This window comes from Arvicanthis niloticus, chromosome X (genome assembly GCF_011762505.2).
Source record: "Arvicanthis niloticus isolate mArvNil1 chromosome X, mArvNil1.pat.X, whole genome shotgun sequence".
Lineage (NCBI taxonomy): Eukaryota > Metazoa > Chordata > Mammalia > Rodentia > Muridae > Arvicanthis > Arvicanthis niloticus.
The window spans coordinates 13,630,243-13,639,918 of NC_047679.1; the positions used below are offsets into that span (position 1 = coordinate 13,630,243).

The window sequence follows — 9,676 nt, forward strand, 5'->3', positions numbered from 1 at the left end:
GGTCTACATAAGGACAATGGAAGAAGGATACATAAGGACAATGGAAGAAGGAAGGCTTCCTTCCTCTCTGCCTGCTTGTCCTTGCCAGCATATCTGTTGGAACCCACTTCTTCAGGATTCCAGTTTATACAGACCAGCTGAAACACCTAGCCTTGTGGGACTGAGCAACTACTAGATTCTTGGACTTCCTATTCACAGTAGTCCATTTTGGGGTTAGTTGGACAGCAGACTGTAAATCATTCCAATTATTTCTCTTATTTATAGAGGCATCCCATAAGTTCGGTGACTCTAGAAAACCCTGACTAATACAGGCTGGCTGACAGTTTCAGAGGTTTAGTTCTTTACTGTCATGGTTGGAGCATGCAGGCAGACATGGTGCTGGAAAAAGAGAGAAGAGATGTACATTTGGATATGCAGCAGCAGAAAAAGTTTAAGAGCCACTAAGCCTGGCTTGAGCGTCTGAGACCTCAGCCCATCCTCAGTGACATGCTTCTTCATCATGGCAACACCTACTTCAAGAAGGCAACATCTCCTAATAGTTCTACTCCCTGGGAGCCTATGAGAGCCTATGGGAAAGGTTTTCTTTCAGACCACCATACTATGAGTAAATCCTAAATATTTATTCATAGGGCTTTGGGTCTGTTTACAGGCTATTTGCTGTGTTTGATTTTGTTATATCACATATTTTTAATGAGTCAAATATGAACTCAGGAACAGATTTATGACAATTTAATAAAATAGTAAACTATAACTCCAGTATGTAAGTAGACCTAGTCTTAATTCACACATTAAAATTGATTATTTTTACCCTCAGAATTTAAGATATTTCAAAAAGATTTACATTCTGATGAATATTTCATTACTAGTTATTGTGGAACTATTCTTCCAAAACTCAGAGACTGAGAGAAAGCTACATTCAGTGCAAAATCAAATTTTACGCATCGAAGACAGCAATACAATTGAATAAGCAATAATCATATGTTAAATAAAAAAGAAAAACTAGCTTTAAATTATGTAGTGTCCTCAGAAAACACCAATGGGAAAAGGGGAAATGAAATGATTTTAATATTTAGCTGTGAGACCTAGGATCTGATTTTGGTCTTCATGTCCATTTCAAGAAATTTACATAGCTATAACCACAGTTCTTTTTCCATAGCATATGTAAAGCCTTAAAGAAGGGAAAAAGGGGGAGAAAGGAAAACCCCATCCAATTGAAAGATCAGGTCAGTAAAAATTAAGTTGAGACTAGGTCGAAATGGCAGACTAAGTGCTAGCACATTTCGCCCTTCAAAGTTTCTCCAGTTGGGTGGTGGTGGTGGGGATGACTTCGGGTATAGAGAACAATTTCATCAGTGTATTGGGGGCAAGGGGTGTTGTGTTTGTAAAACAAATTCCTGAAAGATGAAAAGCAGATGAAAGGGTCACTGGAAGGACTTAAACTAAAGAAAGGAACCAAAGGATATACATATAACAGAAAAAAAGAGGAGGGTTCTGGGCTAGGTTAAAAACGGTTTTGCAACGACTTGAAGCCAGAACTAATTGATCACCCTGAGAATCTTCTGGAACCAAAGTTTAAAACAGTGGGAGGGGGTAGGTGGGAGGGAGGGGCTCTTCTTTGTAGGCAGGAAGCTGGTTTTCCGGAAAGGGGAGGGAACTATTATTGCTGAAGCCTTCTGCTGAATCTCCAGGTGGCAAAGGAGCCTCCTCCCAGAGAGCTAAGCAGAAGGACCCAGGGCCCTTCACCAGCACCAGACACCAGTAACCATCACTTCGCCTGCCCCGCCACCCTCTCAGACAACTCTGTCTGGCATCAGGAGGATCTTCCCATCTCTGCTCGGGCAAGTGCTCTCTGGGCTGGACACCTTCGTCTCCAGCTTTTAGCAGAAGTGACCAGAAGGTGTTCCAAGACCCCTCTAGCAGCCACCATCCCCACGGCAGGACGCCAAAAAGGGCAACCTAAGAGGTGGGCATCTTAGAGCAGTGGTGGGGGATGGGACGGAGCCCCACAGGAGAAACAAAGTAGCACGGGCTACCAGGGGAAGGGGTGGGGGTAGGGAAATCTGCAGAGAGCAGCCCCAACTGGAGTTAAGTTATCCTTAGGAGCCAGACAGAGGTTCCAGAGAGAGCTTGGTGGAACTCGAAGGTGGGTACCAGGAAGCAGCCAGCTAAAACAAAGGGGACTGGGAGCAGCAGGCAGGAGTGTGAGGAGCAGGCAGGGAGGCTCCTGACACTGAGGTGGAGGGAGGAGAGGCGATTTACTGCTCTTCTGGACTTCCAAACAGATTTGCAAACATCCCATGGGGGGTGGGGTGGGGCACAGGACTCCAGGTGCTGAGCACTGAGTCACTGGTTCCCAAGCTGGGGGATTCCTAATTCTGGTTAGACATGCTCCACACCATTGCCACTCTCTAGTACTTTCTTCCCAGGGGTGCAAGGGAACCCCAGAGACAACACCGCACAGCAGGAGCCCAGCCAGGTATCCAGCTTCATCCTTGGGCTCCTGGGACCAGCAGTTAGGGACCAGCAAAAGCACAGAGGCACTTACTGGGAGAAGTTCACCATCTACCCCCTTAGTTAACTGTCTCTCCCACTTTCACTCTGCAGCCTTGGAGCTCTCCAGGACCCAAGAAGCAGAAGCAAAGTTGCAAAGCTAACATGGAACATACAAAAGTCACCAAGAAAAGAGCTTGTCAGAAGAGGCAGAGGAGCAGATCTCCAACCTCGCCCCGAAGGAACATCGTGGGCTGCAGAATTTCTCACTGGTGGAAGGAAGGAGACGAGCCGATCACACAGTGGAAAGGAACTGTGCTGGATCAGGTGCCTGTCAACCCCTCTCTCTACCTGGTGAAATATGATGGGATTGACTGTGTCTATGGACTGGAACTTTACAGAGATGAGGGTGTACGGTCCTTAAAAGTTCTTGCTGACAGGCTGACACCTTCCCCAGTCACTGATGCCAGCCTTGCTGAGGCTATAATTGGCAAATCTGTGGAACATATATTTGAGGGTGAGCATGGCTCTAAGGATGAATGGAGGGGCATGGTCCTGGGGCAAGCGCCTGTCTTGGATAGCAGTTTTTATATTACTTATGAGAAAGATCCTGTGCTGTACATGTACCAACTTCTGGATGATTATAAAGAGGGCGACCTCCATATTTTGGCAGGGTTCAGTGAGCCCTGTCCTTTAGACATCAACCTGGAGCCTGTGGATGGCCTGATAGGCAAATATGTGGAATACACCAAAGATGATGGTTCCAGGAGGGTGGGAATGGTCATTCACCAGGTTGAAGCAAAGCCCTCTGTGTACTTCATCAAGTTTGAAGATGACTTCCATATCTATGTCTATGACTTGCTGAAACAGTTCTAACCATTTGTCAAGTCTTTGCCACAGTTGTAGAAAAAAGGTTAAAGTTGTATTTCTTTGGAAATAAAGGTAAAGCTGTCATTTCTAGATGTGCCCAGGCTGCTGCTCTTGATTGGGTCCGGGGCTGAATGCAGGTATGCTGGTTGTCCTGAGGAATGCAGGCTTCTGTGTGTATGGTATGGCATGCTGTCTGTAAGCACTCTGCTGGGTGTGTTTGGTGGGTGGAGCAGGGAGCCATGGAACAGCTGTCAACTCAGCCCTCGAGAGAAGTGAGCTAGTATCATAAGCAGTCATCTAAAAATGGAATAGGACTTAGCTGGTCTGGTCTTGGGGGGAGGAGGAGAAGGAACTGGAGATGGGTTGTGGAGGAGGGGACTGCCTAGAGAGAGGTGGAGGGAAGCCAAAGAGAGAAAGGGGGAGTGAGGCTCCCTGGAAGAGGGACAGAGTGAAGAAAGAAATATGGATTGGGAAGGGAGGGCTGGAAACAGAGTCAAGTCTGGTGGCACCTTCAGGCTCTACAGAAAACTAAGTAATTCAGGAAGGACACACACAGCAATGTAAAAGTGTCTGCAAGGGCAGACAGGGTCAGGCATTCAGGGAGGGCCCTGAGGAGAGGCCTGAGGACCTGGGGGTCCAGGAGGACCCATGCATACACAGGTGATGGAGACATTAAAGGAGGAATTGCTCCCTGGGAGGAGCAATTCCAAGAAGAAAGTGTCTCTGGGTTAGGGAAGACATAAGGAAGCATGGTGGGTAGGTTTGGAGAATGAGGGGGACAGGAAGGCCCAGGCAAATGTTGGCCTTCTGATGGCATCCATGTGCATTGGAGGGTCACTAAAGGGCATTTCAACAGGGACAACTTGGACAGTTTCAACCACAAGTCAACATTGCACCTATCTCAGGCTTTTCTTTATACAGAGACTCTGGCATAGCCAGCAGCCTGAATAAACAAACTAGTAAGAGTTCCTAGCTAGCTCTGGGCTAAGGGCAACTATTTTCACTGGGAAATGGACCCTTGGTGGATCCAGGAATAGCAGTCTTGTCACTGTCCTTCCCCTGCTGGAATTGTCCTTGCCTTCCTGGGGGTAGAGGGTGTCTAATGATTGTGCCTCATGTCTCCCTGATATAGAGAGAACTTGCCTGTCCATGTTCTGTCACAGCTGCCTGAAGCCACGGTTGGCTCCATTCCTTGCCCAGGCAAAGGGAAGCTGCCCTTCCGTAGAAAGCTGCCCTTTCTGGTTAGACTCCCCACAAAGCCTATAGCTCCTGACACCTTCTAGGTACTTCTTACTCAAACAGGTTTTCCTTTTCTATTAACCTGAGAGGTACCCCTGGAGGCAATGGGTGCACCTCTCTGAAGTGGAAACTTAGGGGTTCTTTGGAAATTCAGTTGTGTTGCATGGTGTTTTGCTAAGACAAACATGAGAAGGAACATTTCACTGAAGCAGACACAGGTGAAGGGATGTTCTGCTAAAGCAAGCTCAGGAAAAGATGCTGTAGGATGGGGGATTCTTCACTGATGACATGTATGTGTTGGTCAACCTTCATTTGTAGTTGGGACTCCATGAGAGAAACTCCTTGGAGGACTTCTGGTGGTGTGCTCTGGCTTCTTACCACTTCTGAGGACTCCCCTGATTAACAGAGGGATGTCAGCTGAGGCCCCACTCACTTGCTGAGACAAGACAGTGCTGTGGCAAGCCCCTTGGAGGACACATGGTGTTTGCAGGGAGACAGCAAAGGAGGCTGAGCTTGCTTTGCTTATGTAGCTAAAAGCTTCTTGGTCTTGTGTCTTTGCTGATCTTTGCTTCCTTGAGAGAGGCACAGTGGGAAACTCTTCTTGGGGTTCCCTTGGCCCTGGTCCCTCCTGCTGACTCATGCCAAGGCTGAGTCCTGGCTGCCTCTGCTAGTTAGTGTCACTGCTGCTGATTCACGTTTGCTAGTCTGACTCTATAAAACTGGACTGCTGGTGTATCCATGAAGTGTTTGGGAGTAGCTCAAGGTGCAGCTGCTGACCTGTGGACTGAACTGCTGTTTTCCAGACAACACAGATGGGAGTTGCTCCAAAGAACCTTTCTAAACAGGTGCACTTCCCCTGTCTCCTTTCTTTTCCACTCCCTCAGGTGGGTGGTGGGCTAAAAGAGAGGTTAAAGTGTTTAGGAACCATCATTAAAGGCAGGCTCTGAAAAAAATTAAGTTACACCTCTCTTTTGGGGAAGGGTGCTATAACTACCAAGGGGCTAGAGCTGTGAACTGGGCTTTGCCCAACTAATTCCTTTGGCTGTATCCTGCCACTTGGGAAGGTTTGCTTCCTGGGAAAAAGGCTTGTCAATGCTAGCCATGTGCCTTAGAGCTTTGCCACATACATACATACGCACACATGCATAGACACATATGCATGCACTCACACACACAGACACACACACACACAGACACACAGACACACAGAGACACACACATACACATACACACACACACACACACACACACACACACACACACACACACACACACACACATATTCATGTGGAGTCCAGGACATGGGACTCTATCCTTATCCATTCTTTGTTGTCCTGTCCCATCCTTCCAAAGTCCCTCTGAGGACTCTGTGAGTGTGTTCTGTTTCCTCCTTTAGCAAACTTTGTTATTGCCTCACACAAGAAGAATGTTTCTTGTTCCTGCTGCTGAGTTCTTCTCAAGGCCACACATGGAAGAAGCCAGGGTCTCCCAGACATTGAAAGAAGGTGTCAAATCTTGTTGATGTTCACTGTCTACCAGCATTGACTCTATAGGTTCATTGCATCAAGAATGACACAAGACCAGCACACTTCACCAGGGCAGCTGTAGTTTTCTTTCCTATATCATGTGGTTTTGCTAAACTGACACCAGCAGGTCCTCCTGAGACTAGCTTGCATATTTTGTTAAGTGTTTGTATTTTGCTTTGTTCTACATCCAATTAGAATTTTCATAAGTTCATATGATGTAAATTCATTGAAATAGGACCCACATTCCAAGAGGGATACCAGCATCCTTTGTGTAATGAAGGGTCCATCTAATTTCAACCTTGGAAAGGTTTCTGTAGGCTATGTTTCCAGTTGCCCTGCCGGTCCATATGCTGGTGTGCAGTGCATTTGTATTTTTGTGGCTAGGCCCAGGGATACTCCTCTAATTTTACATGCTGAATCCCATAGATTCTCACTCAGTTCTTTTGTTTTACCTATGTCCCATAAATATTCCGCATGCTCTCTGCCATGCAGTGTTCTGGGAACTGCAGTGAGTAGAGGCAGCAAATGAACAGATCTTATCCTCTTGGATTTCTCATCCCTTTGTGGGAGATGAGCAATATAGCCTGGTAGCTAAGTCAGTACAAACCATTTTCATATTGGTAAGTAATAAGAGGGGCATGCCAAGTCTAGCTTCAAGAAAATGAAATTCCAGGGTGAGCAGTCTTCAGAGAGTCAGAGTGACCAGGAAAGATATCAAGGAACCTCTGGGTTTGGAATGAAAACATGCAGATAGACAGAGTGTGGCCTCCAGCAGCAGTCAAGGGGAATGTGCATTCCAGCTAATGTGATGACAGTTGCTGAGGCTCAGTGGCCAGAGAAGACCTGGCATGCTTTTAGGAGAAGCTGCTAGGATGGAGGCATGGCTAGAGCTGCTGGCTGGAGGTGGAGAACTCTGGGAGCTGATTTCCCAGAAGGCCCAGGGGAGTCAGAAAGCCCAAAGCCCTGCAGGTTATACCCCCTACAGGGGAATTTTGCTTTTACCTTGAGTGAGAAGGGGAGGTATTATGGCAGTGAGTACAGTTAGGCTTTTCATATCTCAAAAGAATCACATTACAAACACTTAACTTGTTTAACAACTATTTTATTATTAGGCTAATATACTTATTAATGAAGTATATAATTATGTTTTAGACAAATGTGTTGCTATTGATTGGGGTTTAAATTAGTCAGATATCTGTGTGTTCTCAAGTATGTCATGCAATTGGTTATTATTTATTGTGTGCATTGTAATTCTCAGTTTTCTGAATCTTTTAATGATTTTCTTCAGATAGACTCCTAAGGAGAACGAACTGTAGATAACACTTTCAGGTTTCACTTTCCAGATTTGGACGTCCGATGCTGATGAAATGCCCAATGGATCATGAGAAAGTGATCCGGAAAATGATGATAATTATTTTTCTTGAGGATTTAGCTGCTTTGAAACACTCCAGAGAATTTATGTTAGAATTGCTGAGAGTTAAGAAATGGATTTTTGGAAACGCACCAGTGGGTAGCTAATCCAAAGTTTGTCACATTATCAAAATACATTTCACTGTTCAAATGGCCATGCATACAATATAAGGCTTATACTTGAATCTTGTCTAAGTGAATTAGAGATCTTTGTATACAGGAAATGTTTAAAGTGTGCAATGCATGACACTCTATTTCCCACATTCCAAGCTAACATGATAAAAATGGAAAGGGCTACTTATACTAGCATTTATTGTTAAGCAGACACAGTCAATACATCTTACTTTGTGGATCTATTGGGATTAAACAGATGTGATCAGAGTTTCCTTTTTCTTGGCATTACTGGAGGCAGATACCAGGCATCAATGTCTTAGGGTTTCTATGGCTCTGAAGAGACATCATGATCATGCTATCAATGCTAACTCCCATAAAAGTAGGTAATTAATTTGAGCCAGCTTACGGGTTCAGAGGGTTACTCTATTGTTATCATAGTGGGAAGCATGCTGGCACAGAGGCACAGGTGCTGGAGAAGTAGCTGAGAGTTCTACATCCAGATTGACAGGTAGCAGGAAGAATGAATGACACTGGGCCTGGCTTGAGCATTTGAAACCTCAAAGCCAGTGATACACCTATTCCAACAAGGCCACATCTCCTAATTGTGACATTCCCTATGAGCCTATAGGGGCCATTTTCATCCAAACCACCCCATCCAGTACGTAAAGACTTCTTTTCTGTCTGACAACCAGTCATCATACATCTCTTAGTGTCTTCTATTACTCTATGACTTTCCTCTCTTATTGAATTACAACATCAATCAATATGAAACCATAGTTGAGTTTCAAAGGAAAAGTAGAATGTACTTTTGCATGTTTACAACTGTTTGAGAGACAGACACACTAATCACAGAAGATGGAGGTCAAATGTCTCTTTTATAATTGTCAAAAGACAAATTGGACTACCTGCCTTCCTCACCTTCTCCCACATGCAGAGCTGGATAACTGTAAACCACCTTGGGAAAAAGACTTAAAAGTTTATTGCATGCCTAACTCTTCTCAACCTTACTAATGGAGATGTGATTTAGGGTAAATATGAATTTTATTGGACAATGGCAATACATAATTTGTGGCTAGAGAAACAAAATATGATTTAACTTGGCATATTCAATAAATTGAACATCATATCTATGCACAATTTGAAATAGGTTATAGTTTAGAGAGTACATACTTCTAATACTGTTTAATTGTCTTTTGAAAGATCAATCCTATAGGTTTTTGAGGTCAGCTGTGAACTGTCCACTAGACTCATTTCAAAAAGCCAAAACATATATTAGAAGAAAACCCTCACCAAATGGGGGCATGACACTTCTGACTTCCTGAAAATCTTCCTGTCTCCATTGTAAAGAAAGTTACCTCATAAGAGAAGATAAATAAACTCACCTGTTTAAAGGGAACTTTTAAAAAGTGAGTATATGAGGCTGGATGTTGTGGAGCAGGCCTTTGATCTCAGTACTAAAGAGGCAGAAGAGAGACTATCTCTGAGTTCAGAAACAGCCTGATCCACATGAAGAGAGTTACAGGACAGAACTGGCTATTTAGTTTGACCATTCTCAAGGAAAAGAATGACTATATGGATACTGTCTCTTTCACAAAAAAAAAATGAAAAACAAGAACTAGATTTTTAAAAATATTAGGTGGAATATGTCAGACCTCCTTTCAATATTACAAAGATTGTGATGTAAATCTCAGAACTTAAAAGCCAAGAGAAAACTGAAAGGGCTAATAAAGACAGGGATATTGTGGTAATTGATTCAATAGCTATATAAAGGACTTGGAAAGTGATGAGGCTTTACTTCTGTCTTAGTAAGGGTTTTACTGCTGCGAACAGACACCATGACCAAGGCAACTCTTATAAGGACAAAATTTAATTGGGGCTGGTTTACAGGTTTTGAGGGAAAGTCCATTATCTAGGCAAGAACATGGCAGCTTCCATGCAGGCATGGCACAGGAGGAGCTGAGTGTTCTACATCTTCATCTGAAGGCAACTAGCGGAATACTGGCATCCAGGCAGCTGAAGTAGCGTAT

The 9,676-nt window shown here is 44.3% G+C and overlaps 1 protein-coding gene across 1 annotated transcript; it reads left to right on the forward strand.

Annotated features, from left to right (window-relative positions):
• Nucleotides 1–2,655: 2,655 nt before the first annotated feature.
• Nucleotides 2,656–3,366, forward strand: LOC117694766 (spindlin-2-like). The gene has a single exon (XM_034485738.1). The coding sequence runs from the start codon at nt 2,656–2,658 to the stop codon at nt 3,364–3,366; it is 711 nt and encodes a 236-aa protein (XP_034341629.1).
• The last annotated feature ends 6,310 nt before the right edge of the window (nt 3,367–9,676 follow it).

What these genes read in the sequence shown, in the direction of transcription:
- LOC117694766 (XM_034485738.1), top strand. Translation starts at nt 2,656, where the DNA reads ATGGAACATACAAAAGTCACCAAGAAAAGAGCTTGTCAGAAGAGGCAG.